This window comes from Rhinopithecus bieti, unplaced genomic scaffold, assembly GCF_001698545.2.
Source record: "Rhinopithecus bieti isolate Rb0 unplaced genomic scaffold, ASM169854v2 scaffold_15769, whole genome shotgun sequence".
Classification (NCBI taxonomy): domain Eukaryota; kingdom Metazoa; phylum Chordata; class Mammalia; order Primates; family Cercopithecidae; genus Rhinopithecus; species Rhinopithecus bieti.
The window spans coordinates 2,631,935-2,655,327 of NW_016809129.1; the positions used below are offsets into that span (position 1 = coordinate 2,631,935).

At 39.4% G+C, this 23,393-nt stretch overlaps 1 protein-coding gene across 6 annotated transcripts in view; it reads right to left on the bottom strand.

Moving 5' to 3' along the window:
• Positions 1-23,393, bottom strand: part of PLEKHA5 (pleckstrin homology domain containing A5) — a 230,555-nt gene that overhangs the window by 46,759 nt on the left and 160,403 nt on the right. For 2 of the 6 annotated variants that reach the window (XM_017888617.1, XM_017888619.1), the window contains exons 11-14: positions 21,715-22,180; positions 17,935-18,018; positions 14,664-14,783; positions 13,763-13,816 (exon numbers count right to left, since the gene is read on the bottom strand). In XM_017888617.1, the coding sequence (XP_017744106.1) occupies positions 13,763-13,816; positions 14,664-14,783; positions 17,935-18,018; positions 21,715-22,180 (724 nt within the window). Of the gene's footprint in view, positions 1-5,865; positions 6,046-13,762; positions 13,817-14,663; positions 14,784-14,862; positions 14,949-17,934; positions 18,019-21,714; positions 22,181-23,393 lie in introns of those variants that run through there. The other 4 variants (XM_017888621.1, XM_017888618.1, XM_017888622.1 and 1 more) reach the window with 3 other exon arrangements.

Here is a 23,393-nt window from a genome sequence, read left to right on the forward strand (position 1 = left end):
CGTGATCTCGGCTCACTGCAAGCTCCGCCTCCTGGGTTCATGCCATTCTCCTGCCTCAGCCTCCCGAGTAGCTAGGACTACAGGCGCCCGCCACCACGCCCGGCTAATTTTTTGTATTTTTAGTAGAGATGGGGTTTCACTGTGGTCTTGATCTCCTGACCTTGTGATCCGCCCGCCTCGGCCTCCCAAAGTGTTGGGATTACAGGCGTGAGCCACCGCGCCCGGCCTTTAACCCCTTTTTAAAAGCTGGTGTGCAATGGTGCAATCTCAGCTCACTGCAACCTCCACCTCCCGGGTTCAAGGAATTCTCTTGCCTCAGCCTCGTGAGTAGCTGGGATTACAGGTGCCCACCACCATGCCCGGTTAATTTTTGAATTTTTAGTAAGAGACAGGGTTTCACCATGTTGGCCAGGCTGGTCTTGAATGTCTGACCTTAGGCTTCCCAAAGTGTTGGGATTACAGGTGTGAGCCACCGTGCCCACCTAGTAATTCTTTTTCTTAAGAGATGGGGTCTCGGCCATGCGCGGTGGCTCATGCCTATAGTACCAGTACTTTGGGAGGCCGAGTCAGGTGGATCACTTGAGGCCAGGAGTTCGAGACCAGCATGGGCAACATAGTGAAACTCCCTCTCCACAAAAAATTAGCTGGGCATGGTGGTGCAGGCCTGTGGTCCCAGTTACTTGGGAGGCTGAGGCAGAAGGATCGCTTCAAACCAGGAGGTTGAGGCTGCAGTGAGCCATGATTGCCACTGGACTCCAGCCTGGGTGACAAAGCCAGACCCTGTCTCAAAAAAAAAAAAAAAAAAGGCTTAAAGAAAGGATACGAACGAACGAACGAACGAAAGAAAGAAAGAAAGAGACACGGGATCTCACTATGTTGCCCAGGCTTGAGTGCAGTGCTTATTCACAGATGTGATCCCACTACTGATCAGCATGAACGTTCTGACCTGCTGCATTCCCCTCTGAGCTGGCTCACCCCCTCAGGCAGCCCAGTGGTCTCCTGTTCCCAGGAGGTTGCCATATTGATGCTGAACTTAGTGTGGACACCTGATCAGCATAGTGCACAAAAGCCCACAACTCCTGGACTCAAGTGATCTTTTTTTTTTTTTTGAGACGGAGTCTCGCTCTGTCACCCGGGCTGGAGTGCAGTGGCCGGATCTCAGCTCACTGCTGCAAGCTCTGCCTCCCGGATTTACGCCATTCTCCTGCCTCAGCCTCCCGAGTAGCTGGGACTACAGGCGCCTGCCACCTCGCCCGGCTAGCTTTTGTATTTTTTAGTAGAGACGGGGTTTCACCGTGTTAGCCAGGATGGTCTCGAACTCCTGACCTCGTGATCCGCCCATCTCGGCCTCCCAAAGTGCTGGGATTACAGGCTTGAGCCACCGCGCCCAGCCTTCAAGTGATCTTCTTGCCTCAGTCTACTTAGTAGCTGGGACTACACAGCCTTGCGCCATTGTGCCAGCTACTTTAGTAGCTTTTAAATGTCTGTTTCAAATCTATCTCTGGAGAAATTAGACCAGCTCTCTGAAGGCAGAAAAAATAGGATATTCTAACTCATGAGGTAAAATGCCCCTGAATCATTTGGGGAGGGGGGAAAAAGATGAGTAGTGAGCAGAGCCAAGATGGTCATTCATATAATTCATCCTTAGAAAAAATTAATTCTCCATACTCCCTTTAAGTATAACAAGTGATTAAGCAGTAGCTTAATTGCTCTCTTAAAAGTTTATATAATAAATAATCTAGAGGTTGGGTGTGGTGGCTCACGTCTGTAATTCCAGCACTTTGGGAGGCTGAGGTGGGTGGATCACCTGAGGTCAGGGGTTCGAGACCAGCCTGGCCAACATGGTGAAACCCCATCTCTACTAAAAATACCAAAATCAGCTGGGCGCGGTGGCATGCGCCTATAGTCCCAGTTACTCAGGAGGCTGAGAGAGGAGAATCAGTTGAACCCGGGAAATGTAGGTTGCAGTGAGCTGAGATTGTGTTGCTGCACTCCAGTCTGGGCAACAAGCAAGACTCCGTCTCAAAAAAAAAAAAAAAAAATTCATCTAGAACAGTGCTGTCCAACAGAACTTTCTGTGATGATGGAAATGTTCCACATCTGTGTAGTTCAATACTGACTACTTGAAATGGGGCTGGCATGACTGAGGAAATGTTTTTACTTTTATATATATGTAATTACAAATTTAAATAGCCACATGGCTAGTGGCTATCATATTAGATACCAGGTCTAAAAATTCCAGACCAGTAGGCTGGGGTGGGGCTCACATCTATAATTGCAGTACTTTGGGAGGCCAAGGTGGGAGGATCACTTGAGGTCAGGAGTTCAAGACCAGCCTGGCTAGCATGGTGAAACCCCGTCTCTACTAAAAACTACCAAAATTAGCTGGGTGTGGTGGTGGGCGCCTGTAATCCTAGCTACTCAGGAGGCTGAGTCAGGAGAAGCACTTGAACCCGGGAGGTAGAGACTGCAGTGAGCCAAGACCGTGCCATTGCACTCCAGCCTGGGCGACAGAGGACCAGTAAAGTAAGTATGATTTCACCCATGATCTCCAACTCATTTGCAGAAGAGGAAACCTTTGCTCAAGCTGTCTTGTAACTTAGTTAATACTTGAGTCTGAATTCTGTGCTAATAGTTCCTTTTTCTTGAACAGTCTGCGTGGATACAGAGCAGAGCTTCTGTCCTTCACTGTTAACTAAGAAGATGACCCATCTTTTGCTGTCATTTTCCATTTAAGTGGAAAAGGGAATTTTTCCTGAGTTCTTAATGACTTCTTTGGAAAAGATTTTTTAAGTTGGGAATCTGTCTTAACAAAAGCAAAAAGCCCCATAGAGTAATCACAGAATACTCCATTTTCTCAAGAATGTCCTCCTGTGTCTATATCAATAAACTCTTAAGATGTGCAGCAAAACTAAAAAGCTAAAGAATTTGACATGCCCAGGATGAGGCTTTAGGGAATGCCAGGGTCTTTATAAATAGGTCATTTAGATAATAACAATGTAAATTTGCCTTCCACTCTCTCTCCAGGCACATCTGAAAGTCCAAGATCCTGAGATTGAAGGGTATGCTACCCATTGAAATCACTCTTTGTTTAACAGGAAGCAGGGAAATGTGAAGTGACTTGAGTAAAAGAAGAATGTAAATAAGTCGCTTTACAACTGAAGAGGTTATTGAGATTACTTCAGAAGTTTTAAAGTAATTTGAATAAATTATTTATATGTTTTTCCTATAAGTAAAATCTGAAAACATTACTATTGTTATATAGTCCTAAGAATCAATAATATTTTTAAAGATACAGCTAGACTTTATAATATTTCCCTTTTCTTCAAGGAAGATAGATTATGTACCTGTGGTGTATTTGAAAGCAAACTTTGAAGGCCTGGGCTAGTGCCATTCCAAATAATTTACTTATATTTGGCAATGGATAAATTTTACAGATCAGATTTTTTTTTTTTACTTTAGTAGCTTAATATATTTTCCTTGTTTAATGGTCTTTTCCTAATCACTGTTCTTTTAATTTCAAGCAAGGCTACTACTATGTTTATTCCTGGCACCCACAGGAAACAGGAAATATTAAAAGAACTCAAGATAATTAAAAAAATCTTTTACTGTGAACATAAGGTTTGAAATTGTCACATTTTCTTCTTTCAAATATTTTAAGGATACACTAAAATATACCATTTTAAGCAAAAAAAATTCCCGAAGTGAAAATCTTACATCTGTTAGTCAAAAAGGTACTTGTTCTTGCCATGGATAAATCTACTCTAAAATATATTTGAATTTTATTTTATTTTATTTTTGAGACGGAGTTTCACTCTTGTTGCCCAGGCTGGAGTGCAATGGCACAATCTTGGCACACCACAACCTCCGCCTCCTGGGTTCAAGAGATTCTCCTGCCTTAGGCTCCTAAGTAGCTGGGATTACAGGTATGTACCACCACGCCAGGCTAATTTTGTATATATATATTTTTTAGTAGAGATGGGGTTTCTCCATGTTGGTCAGGCTGATCTTTAACTCCCAACCTCAGGTGATCCGCCCGCCTTGGCCTCCCAAAGTGCTAGGATTACAGGTGTGAGCCACCGCACCCGTCAAAATTTTAAATCAAAGTTAAAATAACTTCTAGATACAAGGATTTGGATTTTATTAATGGTTTACTGTGTTCTTACGAGGTTACAAATGGCACTGAGTAGCTGAATTCCTACCATTAATTCAAAGATTTATCAGCTTATGTTTCAACAACATAATGATACCTTTAGGTCAATTTTAGAAATGTTTTTGGCATTTATACTCAACCTTATTTCCTTCCAGGTTTTGAACAAGAATTCTACATTGTAGGCACTAGCGTCATGCCTTACACTGAATTCCACACATCTTTGCAGAATGAATAAACTTGCTGCTGAAAAATGTACATGAAATTAAGATAGAGGCAAAATCCACTGTAAAATTAAGACAGAAGCAAAGCCTGATACAATGAGCTACTTTTGTAATACTGTAATTGTAAATAATATTTATAATATTTTGTAAATAAAAATAGAACTGTGTAACTACTATGCATTTTAGAATTGGTAGGGAAATTTTGTTTTCACTTTGCTGTCTTGTTTAGAGCCATGGCCAGAAGCTGATATTCCTCAGGTAACAAAGACAGCAGCCTGAAACTCTAAGAACAGAATGACCCATCAATTCTGAAGGAAGTTAAAATAGAATTTTTAAAAGATGAAAGAAAATCCATTAATACAAGGTTTTCATCCTAGCTTATGATTTCGGGCAAGTCACGGAATCTGATTAAATGGGGATAAAGGTAATTGGTCCGTATGCTGCAGAGCCTGTGTATGTGAAACAAGTGGGAAGTTGTATAGGATGGTGCTTTGTGAACTGTAAAGTGATACAGAATAAGGTTGAACAGGCACTACACAGGTATACCATGCAGAGAAGCGAGTGCTTTGGAAGTATCTGAGAAATGGTGAGTCACTGGCTGGAGAAACAGGTTTATGGGGGAGGAATTATTTCACAAGTTGTGGCATGGTGGTGGAAGACTGAAGGCTTAAATGACAAAAAGAAACTTTTTTTGTAGGGCAAAAGGAGTTTGTGAAATTTCCTGAGTTGGCTAAAAGACATAATGTGGCAGGAGCTTTAGGAAAATTAAATGAGCAACTGGACCTAATTTCAATTTCAGCAGTCACAGACTTCCCATTCACTGAGGGCTTACTAGTTCCTCTTACTGTGTTAAGAAGTTTATAGATATTACCTCAATTAATCCGCAACAACCCTTACAGGTTCACATTACTACTGTGTTGTTACAAATGTGAGAGTGGAGGCTTACAGTTAAGGAACTTATTATCCAAAGCCAGGGAAATTAAGATGAAGAATATCCAAGACTATTATAAAATAAAATGGGGTACACAACGAAATCTAGATGTGAGACCAGGAATATTACCATGTGCATGCAAAGATTCAGGAGAAGCATTACAGAGATTTGCTGACTAAAGATTCAGGAGAAGCACTGCCAAGATTTGCTGACTAAATGGTAATGAGGGATCTCGCATACATAAGGCATTATGGTAGCCTTTGTTCTGAGCAAACACCATGCCAACGTGTCATCAGCTAAAAAAAATCTGTTCAGATAGTTCTACAGAATCTCATGATTTTTCCATTTTCAGTGAAACTGTTTTTAAAGTACTTTTAATTCCAGTTTAAAGTTATCAGTTTAACTTTAATACATGCTGATATTGGGCAAACAAGATTTTAGGAGAACATAATACAACTTCAGGCACTTGTCTGACTTAATTCTGCCATTTTCACAAATTTGGAAAATCTCCACCCTTACAGTGATGGAGTGGCAGGCAGGATGCCAAGGAGGCTTGTCATACCTTAGGTCCTTCCAGGTAGTCTGCCACTTGTTTTTCTTCTTGTTGATCAGTCAGACTGTGAAAGGCTGGTGTCGGGCAGTCCCAGCCATAGCCTGTAGAGGAGACTCGGCCTCACTTTCTCTATGTGTTATCCTCTTTTCCGTTGGGGGTTTTAAGGTGCCAGCCTTAAGTTCCAGGTCTAAGCAAACAGTAAAGCAAGAGTGCTAATGGCTCTCAAAGCCCAGTGAGTTCCTTCTGAAGGAGGATGTATTCAATAAATGTTTGTGACATGACCAAAGTTAATCTAACTGATATTCTGAACCATTTTACTGTATTATAATTTTTTTTTTGCATTAACTTTTTGGTCAGGGACTTGAGGGATAAAGATGACAAGCTTTGGGCCAGGTGCGGTGGCTCACACCTGTAATCCCAGCACTTTGGGAGGCCGAGGCGGGTGGATCACCTGAGGGCAGGAGTTTGAGACCCAGCCTGGCCAACATCGTGAAACCCCATCTCTACTAAAAATATAAAAATTAGCCGGGCATGGTGGTGGGTGCCTGTAATAACAGCTACTCGGGAGGCTGAGGCAGGAGAATCGCTTGAACCCGGGAGGTGAAGGTTGCAGTGAGCTGAGATTGTGCCACTGCACTCCAGCCTGGGCAATAGAGTGAGATTGTCTCAAAAAAAAAAAAAAAAGAAAAGATGACAAGCTTTGTTTTGGGTACACTGAGGATGCGCTGACGGCAGAAATTTCTTTTTTTTTTTCCCTTTAGATTCCCTTTAGAATTATTGTATTTAAATCGGCCAAGGCGCCGTGGCTCAAGGCCCTGTAATCCCCAGCACTTTGGGAGGCCGAGCGGGGCGGATCACGAGGTCAGGAGAATGCGAGACCATCCCTGGTCTACACGGTGAACCCCGTCTCTACTAAAAAATACAAAAAAAACTAGCCGGGCGAGAATGGCGGGCGGCCTGTAGTCCCCGCAGGGCTACTCGGGAGGCTGAAGCAGGAGAAGCGCGCGTAAACCGCTGGGAGGCGGAGCTTTTGCAGTGAGGCTGAGAATCGCGGCCACTGGGCACTCCAGCCCCTGGGCCGACAGAGCGAGAACTCCGCCTCATAAAAAAAAAAAAAAAAAAAAAAAAAGAATATTGATATTAATGCAAATGTAGCAACAGCTTCATTAACTCTACACCCGCAATTAAATTTTTTAAAGGAAAACACGTTATGTCTTATTACACATGATCGCTGGGCTCAATAGCTTTCCAAAAAAGACTTTGAGAAAAAATCTTAAAAAAGTTCTCAGCATTGTCCTGAGAAAGCTTAGCAAATTTAACATTATGCGAAAGAAGGAATGCTTCTACACTCTTACAAAGACCACTAGAAAGAAACAACTAGGGATGAAACAGCTAGGGATGAAGCTCACACAGTGACAGCTAGTAAAATGATGAATAGATGAGACGAATTCTCGGTTAAGAGAACACCAAGAGACAGAGATCTTCCCCACTTAGTACTGAGATAGGTTAAAAAAAAAAAAAAGCTAAAAAAATGGGACAGATAACTGCTAAGAACAGACCCATGATAATAATGTAAGAGCATTAGATAGGCCAATTTAAGAGACACATATTAAATTCTAATCTAATCCATTATCCATTTAGTCTTAGAGTTCTGTCATTATTATTATTTCATATCCCGCTAAAGAATTTTCTGAGTTTTATCTCTGTCCCTCCTGCCCCTCTTCTTTTTTTGGAGATGGAGTCTCCCTCTGTTGCCTAGGCTAGAGTGCAGTGGTGCGATCTTGGTTCACTGCAAGCTCTGCCTCCCGAGTTCAAGCAATTCTCCTGCCTCAGCCTGCCGAGTAGCGGGTGGTATGCACCACTACGCCCAGCTAATTTTTTGCATTTTTAGTAGAGATGGGATTTCACCATGTTGGTCAGGCTGTCTCAAACTCCTGACCTCAGGTGATCCACCCACCTTGGCCTCCCAAAGTGCTGGGATTACAGTCGTAAGCCACTGTGCCCGGCCCAAAAACGATTTTCTTACCCTCCTCACAAGAAATTGATAATTGTTTTTTAAAAAATGTACTGAAAAAAGGACACATACATAGGTGCTGACTCTGTTGACAATCTACCCCCAGTCTACTGGATCTCCGAATAAACATGAAATGTTTTTCATTCTCAAGAAAAAAAAAAGTACTGATAAATTATAAAGAAGGATTTAGCTATTGACTCTGGCAAACCTTTAACATGTTCATGCAAAAAAGAATACATAAGTATGCTTGAACTGTATTTTTTTTTTTAATTGTACTACGGCAAACTGATTTGTCATGAAAAATTTCCTGCTTTTCCATGACTTTGAGGATAAGGTCCTTTAGTTATCTGATATTAAAAGGAGAGGCTGGTTACTGCAGTAGTATATCATGATTCGCAGGGGGTTCGTACATGTTTGGTTTACCCACAGTAGGGAGCATGCTTACCAAAGTCAGGTGAAGCATTCCTCTAAGTCTCTGGATCCTTCTGCGCATCTCCACCTACATACTTTGTAGTCACAGTTCCTAATATCTCACCTTCTATTATCATTGCCTGCTTGAAAACCTGACGGGAAGGTTATTACAGAAAAGGAAAAGGGGAATATCATTTGGGTTCCCTCACAACTGCTCTTCAAACACTAGTAGGGAATGTTAGAAAGAAAAAGAGTAAGAAACAAATGGAAGGAAAAGCTAAAATAGAGGTGAGGAAAATGGAGGGAAATATGTTCTAACTTCCCCATTCCTATTAATACTGCTTTCATGCCTGGATCAAAAAAGTGCTACCTCTTCATTCATGGAGAGTTTTTGCCTGCTTCCTCTCTTCAGTGCCTGGTCTAGTTTCTGAACGCCTAATTTCATTCTTTTGCTCAACCCAACCAGTCCTGGTCCAGGCTACGGGAGCCAAGAACTAGAAACTAGTGTAGATCTAGTAAGTGACAAGACTGAGAAACTTCAAGTCCCCACTCCCAATGTTAGATCTGCCGAGAAGGCATACATGTGCCTAAGATCTGAGGTTCGCACACTGAATACATTTTTTTTTTTTTTTTTTGAGATAGAGTCTTGCTCTGTTACCCAGGCTGGGGTGCAGGGCATGATCTTGGCTTACTGCAACCTCTGCCTCCCCAGTTCAAATGATTCTCGTTCCTCAGCCTCCCAAATAGCTGGGATTACAGGCACACACCACCAGGCCCGGCTAATTTTTGTATTTTTAGTAGAGATGGGGTTTCACAATGTTGACCCAGGCTGGTCTCGGAGTCCTGACCTCAGGTGATCCACCCACCTTGGCCTCCCAAAGTCTTGGGATTACAGGCGTGAGCCACGGTGCCTGGCCACACTGAATATACATATATATATATTTTTAAGACTCTCACTCTGTTACCCAGGCTGTAGTGCAGTGGCATGATCTTGGCTCACTGCAACCTCTGCCTCCACCTCCCGGGTTCAAGTGATTCTCCTGTCTCATCCTCCTGAGTAGCTGAGATTACAGGTGACCACCACCACGCCTGGCTAATTTTCATATTTTTAGTAGAGATGAGGTTTCACTATATGTTGGCCAGGCTGGTCTCGAACTTCTGCCCTCAGGTGATATACCTGCCTTTGCCTTCCAAAGTCCTGGGATTACAGGTATGAGCCACTGTGCCCAGCCACTGAATACATTTTTAAGAGAGATGTTTTCTTCAGTGTGGTTAGGGTGTGTGATACTGTTAGTCTGGTCTTCAGATATAGCACAGGGTAAAATACTGTCTTTCATGGCCTGGCTTGGGAATCTAACCATCAGGGTTACTATTAAAAATCCTTAATAACCAGTAGGGTACAGGAGCCAAAACAACCAGTGTGCTCCTTCTGTATCTTACAACCAAATATCATCAAATAGTTTGGCTACAATCAGCTCCTATGGAAACCTGTTACTCTAGTTTCAAACAAATGACTTGTAGTTGGCTCTGTGGAACCTTTTAGGGACTCCTAATCATAAAATGATTGCTGAGCAGGGCAGCTTACACTTGATCTGCCCTGTTCTGATAAGAAAAAAAATTTTTTTCAAAATTTTCTCTTTCCCTCATAAAATAAACACCAGCCACTATTGCACTTTCAAACAACTACAACAGGATACTTCATTCTTCGGGGGAGGAGACCTCATTTTAACTGCTGATAATCTGAAATTTACTTCCAACCTCCTGGCAAGTACACAGCAAGGGCAACACTTTACTTGTGGCTTCCCCCCCATCCCATTTATATACTGTTAGACAGAAAATAAACATGGAAAAGCTAACAAATGTTAAATCCATTCAGTAGATGCATTTTAGGATGAAGCTGGCAAGTTTCACTTAAACTGTAACCAAAAGTGTCTCCAATATTTAGCAACAACTAAGCTGGATGAGAAGAAAATGAGTTACTGATATATTATGTATTTATTCATTCTCTACATGGATGAGGTACATAAAATATATAGTTGGGATTACTGTATGTATACAGGTTCTACTTTGGGCCTATGCTATCTTAAGATTCACAAAAATGACAAATAAACCAGGGCTAGTATTATATAAATGTAGACTTCAAATAATACAGTAACTGGGCTATGGAAGCATAAATAAACTGTAATACTGTACTTCACAATAAAACAAAAAAAAGAAGAAAATTCTACCATGTAATTAGTAGAGCTATTGTTACTTTAAAACCACTTTAATACATGATTCATCCTCATAAACGGTGATAGTGAGAATCAAATTATATTGCTGAAGTTACAGGCACCAGAAGTCAAGATTTTTGGATTGCCTGTTAATATGTAAATCTGTAGACTTTCAGATAAATAAAATAAGGCAATTTTATTTTTTATTTGTTATTAAACATTCCAGTAGCATCAGAAATGAGTTGACCTCTGAAGCAACTATGATAATACTCTTTGGGTCTATTTTCTTTATGAATAGTGACAGCTATTAACATAATTTAAATAAATTACAGTTTGGCTTTTGATTATTGCAATCCCTCACAAGGGGCAGGAGGAAAACTACATTTTGTTGCTGGTCTTGGGTTATTCTGATGATTTATTAGGGGAGGCAGTTGTGTTAGAGTGAGAATAGATGAGCACATGTTCATTTGTTATGATATATAGTATAAAATGTGACCAGAGCCTTTTCCTCTTTCAGATTTTATAACCTACTCTTGAATTTGTGGTTATATAAAACTGATGAATCAATTCATAAATCCAGGGAACCGATAATCCCTACAAAAACAACAGACCTGGTCATCTAAAATGTTACATTACTGGCAGTAACAAGATTAAAAGCTGGAAATGTTCGAGCTGAATGAAAAATTTTATTAAAACGCAGTTATCTAAATCATAAATTTTTAATAAAATTATTTAAAGAGAGATTTTCTTTAGGAAACCTTAAAGATAATATATATTTAATTATATCTGAGTTTTGGGGCAAAGTCTCCACCATGTTTTATATGCTGTCTAATTATTACCTAAAATGGCCCAATTTTGCTATCAAAATATTCTTACTTCAAACACAAAATATCATTCAAACAATTCTGTAATTCTTCTCATTATCACAAACTTTAAAAATTGAATAACTTTATTTCAGATAAATTACTAGAAAAGCTTTGGTGACATGTTGAGAGAATACAGAAGATCAATAACACATTGGGATGTTTAGAAGTCACCTGTAGGACCACAAGCATGGAGCAATAGAAAAGGTTCAACAAAGCTTTCTTCGAGACGAGTGATGGGAACATGAGACTCAACAGGATCTAGGTCATTTAGGTAAAGGGATAAAACACAATTTCAACCTGGGAAAGTGACTGAGGAGGAGCATCTCAGCAAATGGTGGTGTTTTTGGTATATTTACCTGTCCTCTAAAATTTTCTGAAGTTGTATGTCTCTGCAATTCCAGCTTTGATTCAATGAGGTCGGTAATAAGTTACAGCAAACCACAAGGTTTATTTTCTGAGATGCCGGATAACTTCAGATTCATGTTTATATCATTGTTTATTAAACCTATTTTTTTTGCGGCTCTAAATACAAATGAGTTTTTTATTTCCCATGTATCTTAGCAGCTTTCTGGCAGTGCAGAATTTTGAAGGAAGATGGATTTTTCTATTTTATTAGCTAACATGTCTTTATTAGACTGCTTTCAAAGTACATAATATACGCTGTGGTTAAATTTCAATAGCCTCAATCTCTGGATTGAAGATCTGGAATTTGGATACATGAAATGCTCATTTTAAAAGCATTCCAATGGCCAAAATGCTGATGAAAACGTTTTGTGAACAATATATAAATTTTATATTACCAAAAGTGTGTTACTTTTAAAAATTAAAATAAGGAATATGATTTAACACCTTTCAAAGGGTAATCCTAATGCAAAATCCCTCTTTAAATACAACTAATTTAAAGTAGCACATTACTGTTTTGTTTCAAACAGGCAAATATAAATATGAAAGCATTTGTCTTATTTTCCACAGTAACCTCTTTATTTGATAAAATAGTCAAGTTTGGACATTTTGAAACAAGCTAGAATAAGTTTTAGCTTGATTTATATAAAAAATGCATTCAATGAAAGAAATTATGTCTAATAACAAAAAATTCCCAACAAATTAAAATTAAATATTAATAGAGCATTTTATAAAAACTGAGTCACTACTTGTTCAATGCCACTTTCCTTTTTTTTTCTGAGATGGAGTCTCGCTCTGTCACCCAAGCTGGAGTGCAGTGGCACGATCTTGGTTCACTGCAACCTCCACCACCAGGGCTCAAGCGATTCTCCTGCCTCAGCCTTCCAAGTAGTGGGGATTACAGGTGCGCACCACCATGCCTGGCTAATTTTTGTATTTTTAGTATAGACAGGGTTTCGCCATGTTGGCTGGGCTGGTCTCAAATTCCTGACCTTAGGTGATCCACCCGCCTCAGCCTCCCAAAGTGCTGGGATTACAGGCGTGAGCCAAAACACCCGGCCCATTGCCACTTTCCCTTTTGATCATTCACCTCAACCAGCCACAGCTGGTGCCACCACTAAGCTAATGCTAGGAACGTGAGCCTCCTATAAAACTGACTCTATACACGTTGGCAAAGACCAAACACTGGAAGTACACAGCAAACAGGGAATAAGGACAGGCAACTAAAAATCACCTCCACTACACACTTCACCCATCTTCCTTCCTCCCTTCCTCTCTCCCTCTCTCTCTTTCTCTGTTTCTTTAAGACAGAGTCTTGAGTTACAGCCCATGTTGGAGTACAGTGGTGCACGATCTCAGCTCACTGCAACCTCCATCTCCTGGGTTCAAGCAATTCTCGTGCCTCAGCCTGCTGAGTAGCTGGGATTAGAGACATTCACTGTGATGCCCAGCTAATTTTTGTACTTTTAGTAGAGGCAGGGTTTCTCCATGTTGGCCAGGCTGGCCTCGAACTCCTGGCCTTCAGTGAGCCGCCTGCCTTGGCCTCCCAAAGTGCTGGGATTACAGGCATGAGCCATTGTATGCAGTCAACTTCACCCACCTTTCCCCGGAGCACACTACATTCACCCTCCTTCTTGTCTTCCAACAAGACAATTCACAGCTTTGTGTCTGTTCCTTTAATTAGGTCAACTCCAAGCTGAGATAAGCCTCAAGGAGGAGGCGTTTTAATGGGATAAGAAGAAAGAAGTCTAGAGAATTTAGGCTGTCAATTTCAGCTGACCCAACATTTGTATCCCCCTTTACTTCCACATCTGTCCTTTCTCCCTGTTTATTATGGAATTCCTGAATTCACCTGGTCAGGGATTTCATATTCTATCACTTGTAAAAGTCATGTTATTAATTCAAAGTGATTGAAATAGCTGAGTAGCCTGAAAAACTGTATTATATTTAAGAAGTTCTATTAAGTATTAAAAGTAAGAAAATCTCTATGAATCCCACCTGATGATCCAAATATATGGTGTTCCTTTGGAGATGATGTGAAAGAATTTCATTCTAGTAGGCACCAATTAAGAAAAAAGGGACAGAGAGAGAGGATGTGGAATTCAAGAAAAGGTCAATTTTGGAATAAGAAAAACAGGTAATTTACTACAACCTATTATATCACAGTGCACGACAACTTTCACGCACATGCTCCCCTGTAAATGGTACTGCTGACATATTAAATTATAAAATTATATTTTGTTTTGTAAGAAATTAAGTAGACATGCATATGAACAATGAACTACTAGGCAGAAAATTCCTTAAAATAGCTCTAGCAAAACTGACTGTTAGAACTTTTACATGTCAATTACTTCCTGTAATAAAGTACTACTTCTTTCAATAGGATGTTTCCTATATAACCAGAGCTATAAACCCTTTGAGAAATGGTTATGTGTTCATTGCTTTCATTAAAATAAAAGATATTTTAAAATTAATTTTAACATTTAAAAGGCAGTTATTATTAAAGCTATAATGAATTTTCAATTCATTGTTTTACTGGAAATTATAGGACTTCTCAATATTTGTTTTACCAGATGTGGAAGTCACAGTATTCAGTGAATAACAACATGAAGTTAATGCATACATGAAGTACTGTATGCATTTCCTTCCTCAAAACCAAAAGCCAGTGGGTGAGCGGGTGGGTAGAAGGCTAAGAAGAAATGCACCCTACCTGCATTTTCTTTCAGTCATGTATAAATAAGTTGGATTCTCAAAGGGTTAATAGGAGATTCTAATGTTGTCACTATAATGATGGTATGGGCTCATGCTCAACACTAATGACGCTGATCATATTGACTAATGAGTGGTTCAAAATAAGTGATGATGGCAGACGACACAGACAAATCTCTCCATAGCTGACCTTTGGGCTGTGGGCCTCAAGCTTTAGCTGCATGAGCTGTGCTAACGTATGCTCCCGGATACTACTCAGTTCGGCTTGCTGCCGTCTCAGCTTTATTAGCAGCAGCGTAAGCTCCTCTGGCTGAAGGAGTACAATTTAAGAATCCAAACAGTGGAAAACAGATTAATTGTTGTCTTAAGTGACAGATATTAAACCAAGATTTCTTGGCAAGTTTCCTCTTATGGTTGACATCAAACATAGTGCCTAGGCACTATGATGATAGGTCCTACATAAATGCATAGATATCTAGAGAAATAGAAGGAACAGTGTTACTTTAAAAGATACAGCAAAACAACAGTATATTAAGGCATTTTCTCAGAACTCATGAGAATATTTAAATGTTAAGTACAAAAAAGCACAATGTCAAAAAACCATTATAAAGGTTTGTACATAAGTGCTACTAAAAATTATTAAAAGATATTTTACTAAGATGTCTAAAAAAATTACACCTTTTTCCAGCAATAGTACAAATACCTGCATGTCCAACTTTCTAACAGAAGGTATATAAAACAATTAAAATAAATGTAGGCCGGGCACAGTGACTCACGCCTGTAATTCCAGCACTTTGGGAGGCCGAGGCAGGCGGATCACAAGGTCAGGAGTTTGAGACCAGCCTGGCCAACATGGTGAGGCCCTGTCTCTACTAAAGATACAAAAAATTAGCCAGGTGTGGTGGCGTGCGACTGTAATCCCAGCTACCCGGGAGGCAGGAGAATCGCTTGAACCCAGGAGGCGGAGGTTGCAGTGAGCCGAGATCGTGCCATTGCATTCCAGCCTGGGAAACAGGGCGAGACTCCATCTCAAAAATTAATAAATAGTAAATAAATAAATAAATAAAATAAAATAAAATAAAATTGATGTAAAACTTGGATATCTTCACATTATTAAACTTGGGATCTGGGTTCTATTAATTATTTCCCAGTTATATTCTGAAATGTCACTGTCAGTGCTTTCATACAGCATTTTTTAGGACCAAAAGATCAGTTTCATTTTTTAAGAAAAAGAGAAAGTTTCCATGGGCACATAAACCTTCCTTCACTCTGGGAGAAGAAGAGAACCCTTTTTTTGGGTCCTGATTGGTGACTGTGATCCAAAGGAAAACAAATTTTCAATGGTGGATGAAATTCCTTAATGGGCCAATTTAATATACTTTTCTTAGAAATACAGTAAAGTATGGGCACTGGCAGTCTTACAGCCCATAAAATATTACTTGGTTTCTCAGAGCTTTGTTACGATTAACAACTGAAAGCAGGCTACAGGGAGACTCTCCTCACTTGAGTGCTGCAATGTAGTCTTAAAAATTCCAGGCTAAAAAGTTTTCCTGAGATTGGTTTGTTTTGCCTACACCACACATTGCACTAGCTCTCTTCTGTTCTGTTTGTTATTGCTCTTTATTTTCCTACAATTCTTTTCAAAAACAGAAATCATTTTAACCATTATCTGAAATCGTATTAAAATTATTGCCTTCAGACAGAAAAAGTGTTAGTAGAAGTAAACTATAGTTACTATTGTATTCTTTAGATAAAACTAGGTATCCACAGGTGAGACAACAGTTTTTTACTGTATATTTAATGGTCAAAGGTTTGGTGTGTGAGATTTAAATAAATCATGTAAGAGAAAAAGAACAGTTGCTTTTGGTCTGATGCCAATTCTATCTTGTGACCTCATGATGCTAGGAAGGTCCGTGTTTTATGATCATCATCTCCAACACTCGAGGTCTTGCCAGGGAGAAGGTAAGGTGGGGTAAGGGATATAGATATTCTAAGAACCACAAGAAATCAGAGTGATACCACAAGAAAAACTGAAACTCTGATTTATTATTTATGGAGCTAAAAAGATTAAGAGATTTTCAAAAGGATGAAAGATACCAATAACTTTATTTAGATTTTGAGGCCAAATAAAGAGGCACATTTGACCAAAGAAAGAAGGAGAGGTTGTAAATAAATTTTGTGCTAAATACCCACTAGAGGGAGCAAGGCAGAAGAGAAACATTTGTGGTATGCAATTTAGCATTTACTTTGTGATTAATGACTATTCTTCAGGTCAACAATCTAATGTTTTAAAATTCCAACATTTAAAAGTTCTTAGTTTTAATCAAATAATCTTTGGCAAACAAACTGCAGGAAGTTTAAAGCAAGGAAATATTTCCTTTTATCTAAACGTGTAAAAGATAAAATAAAACAATGTTTTTACAAAACACGTAAGATGAATTTGATTACTGCAGAAAGGGAATTTTAAATAATGAACAACGATATACACAGGTGCTAAAATCACATCTTTACAGAAACTTAGGCTATCTACTGACAATAAAGCCAGTGTCCCTGATACAAGAACACCATTAAAATAAACTGAAGTGAGGAAAAGTCATCTTTTCTCTTTAACTAGAAGTATCCTGCTAATATAACTCCTTTCCAATTAACATAACACTGACAATGAAATGATAATGGTAAGTACTTTCTTTGCTGGAATGTTTGTTACAGTCCTTCTTTTTCTGCTGATATGCAAATCAATTTCTTTTATTAACAGCTCTAAAGAAGTTAATCTAAAAATCCACACGAAAAACTTAATACACTGGCAGTTTGACTACAAATAGCTGCTTGCTGGATTTGTTCACTAATGAATTACTGCAACTTCTGTTTTAAGGATAAAGGAATTAACAAAGTAAAGAAACCCACTTAGCTTACACAATAAAGTTTCCCTTTTTTTTTTGAGTCAGAGTCTCGCTTTGTTGCCCAGGCTGGAGGGCAATGGCGGGATCTCGGCTCCCTGCAAACTCCGCCTCCTGGGTTCAAGTGATTCTCCTGCCTCAGCCTCCCGAGTAGCTGGGATTACAGGCACGCACCACCATGCCCGGCTAATTTTGAATTTTTAGTAGAGACGGGTTTCACCATGTTGGCCAGGCTGGTCTCGAATTCCTGATCTCAAGCGATCCACCCGCCTCGGCCTCCCAAAGTACTGGGATTACAGGCATGAGCCACCACACCCGGCCGTAAAGTCTCAAAATACAATCTTTTATTTGGCCAGTCAGGCACTTAGGAAACAGTATCCACTAAAACACTGAAATGGCTACATGATTCCAAATTCTTCTGATGAGCATCTCTTGCACAAAAGCAGTAATGCTTTTTCTTTGGGAGAACCTCTGAAAATTCAAACTTAAAAACTATGTTAGATATGTACCTTCCTGTGTAGCACATAAATAAAACATGGTATGGTAAATAAAGATATTACTCACCGTTTTCCCTTGGAGGCTCTGGGGACTAACAGACTGTAAAGTCAAGCCAGCTGGCACTGACCTTCTGTCAGGCACATAGACATGCTAGGAAAGTAAAGGTACAATGTAATTCTGCGGTAAAGTTTTTTTTTCTTGTCAATGTCAGCAAGGAGAAATCTTAAATTCATATTATGAAATACCATTTAAAATTGCTATTAGTGCTTATAAAAGATGATAGAGACTAAAATATCTTGTGTCATAAAATACTAATGTGGGGCTGGGTGCGATGGCTCACACCTCTAATCCCAATGCTTTGAAAGGCCAGGGTGGACAGATCACTTGAGGTCAGGGGTTCGAGACCAGCCTAGCCAACATGGTGAAACCCCGTCCTTTCTCTACTAAAAATACAAAAAAATTAGCCAGGTGTGGTGGCGTGGGCCTGTAATCCCACCTACTCGGAAGGCTGACGTGGGAGAATTGCTTGAACCCGGGAGGTGGAGATTGCAGTGAGCTGAGATAGCGTCACTGCACTCCAGCCTGGGTGACACAGCAAGGCTCCATCTCAAAAAATGCTGATGTGGATGAGCAGAGTAATTCTTTTTTTTAAAGGCAGAATCTCACTCTGTTGCCCAGCCTAGAGTGCATAGCGAGATCTCAGCTCACTGCAACCTCCACCTCCCAGGTTCAAGAGATTCTCCTACCGCAGCCTCTCAAGTAGCTGGGATTACAGGCGCATGCCACCACACCTGACTAATTTTTGTATTTTTAGTAGAGACGGGGTTTGACCATGTTGGTCAGGCTGGTCTCGAACTCCTGGCCTCAATTAATCTGCCTACCTCGGCCTCCCAAAGTGCTAGGATTACAGGAGACAGCCACTGTGCCCGGCCTGAACAGAGTAATTCTAAAATCTGGTTTAGAGGTTCTCAAAAACTCTTTGGCCTCAGGATCCCTTTATATTTTTAAAAAGAAAATTTAGTGGCAAGAGTGGCATTGTTTTACAGTTTTGCAAAACTTTAATGTCTGGCTGGATTCTTGTATCTGTTTCTGTATTTAATCTGTTGTGATAATCTCTTTAAGTGGAAGTATGTGAAGAAAATTTACCCTCAATATATACAGTTGGAAAAAAGGAAGAAAACTTTAATAGTTTTTCTTGATAATTATAGATGTTCATCTCTGGCACTGCGCTATAGCTCAAAAAAGTGGTATTTTTTTAAAGGTTAGTAACAAAGTGATATCTGAAACCTTATCAACGAACTTTTGATACTCTGTTACATTAATATCCACTGGTCTATTTGAACTTTAAATGAATCTTGTGATATTAAACACTGGTCATATTGGTTCAGTGAGTTATGCAATGTTCCACATGTTGACATATGTCAGTATACAATATTAAAAAATCACAACTGTTAATATCACCACCAATCTTTAAGCACCGGAAAGCTGTCAAGTTCAGAGTGGCAGATACATGATTTCCAAAATTCTATTTTTTGCTTGAAAACTCAAACATTGTCATCAGTGACAAACACTGTCAGTTGTTTTCCTTGAAGTGACAGGATAGCATTCATTTTGAGAAAGTGTGTCTATCAAATACCACGTCTGAATATTGATAGCTGTCTTTTGTTCAAGTAAAAATGCATTTCACAATAAAAGAAGCTAATTCAGCTTGCAACTCCATCACGTGTTTTACTGGGAGACACTTTGGTATGCCACAGAAGTGCTTTATGCATTTACCATTTCATCACAAGTAAACAGTAAAAGAATATGTAACAAAATGTTACGGTTCAATAAAGTTATTTTCTATTGTTTCATGAATGAGATTTATAAGTGAACCTGATACTTCTATTCTTTTTCTTCAAGCATGTGGCAGTGAAGGCTACAATGACCACTAGTATAGTCTGGAGCCACTGCCTTGATTTATGCTAAGGTGCCAGAAATGTTACTCACCATCACTTCTGTACTACTAGCGCAAGTAGGAATACAATGAATAATACCTTATTACGATTATAAAAATAGTTTTGACTCCCTGAAAGGGTCATGGGGACGGAAGCCCCACAGGGTTCCATGAACTATACTTTAAGAACCACTGATCTGGATCAAGGAAGAGGACAGGATAGTTTGAAAGAAAAATTTGGCAATTTTGGAGAAGTCTTTTAGGAGTAGCAGTAGTAGACGGTCGGGAATTGGGTAGAGAATATAGATTCATCTCATATTTGCTGTCAAAACAGATGATATATTCTGGCCAAGAACAAGAAAAATACGATTAAGAATGACAGCATGTAATTTAGAGCCAATTGTTACACCAAACACATTAATTTGTATTAGATCAGATTTTCTTATGTATTATTACTATTTTATCAATCATGATTTAGTCTTTGGACAAAGTGAGGAAACACTGAACTTTGTTACAATGGAGTTCAAAGTGAGCCTTTTTTGTGAGGCAAATTAAAACTTTCTTCAAAGGAAAATTCCTGATTAATTTATTCATCTTTATAAATATTTATGGAAGTATCAAGCAAATGCTTTAGGTAATAACGCAGCTGAAGGATTCAGCCTGTCACAAGGGTAAGAAAAGAGCATTTTAAAATAGCATAAAGCAATAACTTATTACTATTTTTTGAGTCAGAGTCCTGCTCTGTCGCTCAGGCTGGGGTGCAGTGGCGCAATCACAGCTTACTACAGCCTCAACCTTCCAGGTTCAAGTGATCCTATGGCCTTGGCTCCCCTAAGTGTTGGGATTACAGGCGCGAGCCACTATGTCTGGCCAAAGAATTCTTTAGTATGAAAAAAAAAAAGTAGTTTAGGATAGACATTAGGGAACTGGCTGTGTACTAGCTGACTAATCAAAGCCACTGCTTTAGCATTATGAAAAGCTGATTGATACAAAGCACTTTGAATTCACTTCAAGTAATCTATACTAAGCAATGCTTAAACCAACTTAATATACAAAGTAAAACATGATCTCCATTTTTTAAATGTATATATACCATTAAGCTCTAATATTAAATTGAGTGTTTAAGGAGTTATCTCAATATGCTATTATTGTTGGTTAGAAGATAAAGTTAACACTTTTATCCTCATGAACAACAGGATGAGCTTGATACAAAATTTCAGGTATGCCAGAAGACAGTAGGTGTAGAGTTTGCAAGTGTATAAAAAGCCAATAACAATGAATGTGGTCTAGGCCAGGCACAGTGGCTAACGCCTGCAATCTCAGCACTTGGAGAGGCCGAGGCCAGTGGATCACTTGAGATCAGGAGTTCAAGATCAGCCTGAGCATCATGGTGAAACCACGACTCTACTAAAAATACAAAAATTAGTCAGGTGTGGTGGTGCATGTCTATAATCCCAGCTACTTGGGGGGCTGAGGCAGGAGAATCACTTGAGCCCGGGAGGCAGAGGCTGCGGTGAGCTGAGATTATGCCTCTGCATTTCAGCCTCGGCAACAGAGCAAAACTCCGTCTCAAAACAAAACAACAAAACCAAAAACAACCAATAAAACGCACGTGGTGTTAACCTACACGGAGAACTTATGAGATATGGTATCAAGCAGAGAATACAGAATGCATCGGCTCAAAAGAACTGCTCCTGTGTTCCTGAGAGATGAAGTGTTGCAATTAGGTATTTTTTATACATGAGATTTTAATGTTGTAAAATATTTTTATTTATTTTTTAAAACAAAATAGAGCTGCCTTGCTTACTTTCTCCTCATTCTTTTGTCTCTCACATTTAAGATAGTATACTAGAAAGAAAACACAGCATTTATAAGGTAGTGAGTTAACATAAAATGAGCAGCTATTTTACCTTAGGGTGATGGGCCCTGTGTCTGCGGTCTATTGTCACATCTCCTCTCTGAATTGGTGAAGACACTTCCGATCTGTAAGTTCGTTGAGGGGAGTATCCCTGATAAGCAGCTATTGACCCGTGGGATGGTGATGTGGGAATAGAGTGCATTGTCTGGTCAGAAATATTTACCATGGTTTTGGGACTACTCAAAGTACTGTGTCGAGGGAGGGTGCTCTGTTTGTTATAAAACTGACGCTGCTGCCATTCGTAGAGCTGCCACATTGTGTCATCTCTCATGGACCTCCGTTTCTCCTCCGCTCCCGGTCCTAACGTCTTGTCATGAGTGGAAGGGGCTACACTGCAGATACTTTCAGGCCTTGTCTTGCTGTTTCTTGGGAGTGTTCTATAACCTTCTGGGTAGCGGGCCATAATCTGGGCTCTGTGGCTTGGCATATTTCTTGGTAATGTTTGGTAAGAAATTACTCTAAAATAAAAAAATAATTAAAATGTAAACATGAAGGAGAGCTATTTTCCAAATTCTAAATTAGAGTACATTTCTTTTGTTTCAGTAAGTAAAACATATACTAGAATTTTTTTTTTTTTGGAGATGGAGTCTCGCTCTGTCACCCAGGCTGGAGTGCAATGGCGCGATCTTGGCTCACTGCAACCTCCGCCTCCCGGGCTCAAGCGATTCTCCTACCTCAGCCTCCCAAGTAACTGGGATTACAGGCGTCCACCACCATGCCCAGCTGATCTTGAATTCCTGACCTCAGGTAATTCACCTGCCTCGGCCTCCCAAAGTGCTGGGATTACAGGCATGAGCCATCGTGCCCGGCTTAGAATTTATTTTTTTTAAAGATTGAAATATTATACAAGATATACACTATTAACAGATTTTAATCTTTTTATGAAATTCAATTTAACAAACTTAACACAAGATAAACAGTACCTATATCAATTACACAAAATATTATTAGTTCCACACAATGTACAGTTTGATTTAAAGATGAAAGACTATTACACTTCGTTTGAGAAATCAGAGCACTAGGATTTCTATGTATGGATGAAATATGAAGTGAGTTACACCCATAGAGCATAAAGACAGGAAATAAATTACTGCAAGTATATGTTGACTATTCTGTTGGATGTTTTCTTTCAGGAAGTATGGTTATTTATGGGAGTAAATACATCAGTACATTTGGTTTGAAGGAATAACTTCCTTTCATAGCTTTTCCTAAGCTGAAATATAAAAATGACTTGGAGTTGATGCTCAGAATTCTATTAAAGATAAAATACTTAAATATCACAATATTTCAGATATAAAACTGCAATCTCAGCAATTTTGTAATGTTTTCAGCACAGTAATTAATATTCCACTTCATAGATGGTGGAATATTTCTCAGGAGGCTTTTAAAGCAATCTAAAATGCTTCATGTACATTATGCATGCAAAGTACAGTTCTTTTAAAATGCTATTTTTGGGAATTGGATATGTAATTGCATACTAAGCACAGAATACTATCATTTCCAAAAATCAAAGAATACAATTTCAGTTTACTACTTTTAAAAAAACCACTTTGATAAAAACACTATTTTGAATTTATAAAACTATCACAGTGCCTTGGCCGGGCGCGGTGGCTCAAGCCTGTAATCCCAGCACTTTGGGAGGCCGAGATGGGCGGATCATGAGGTCAGGAG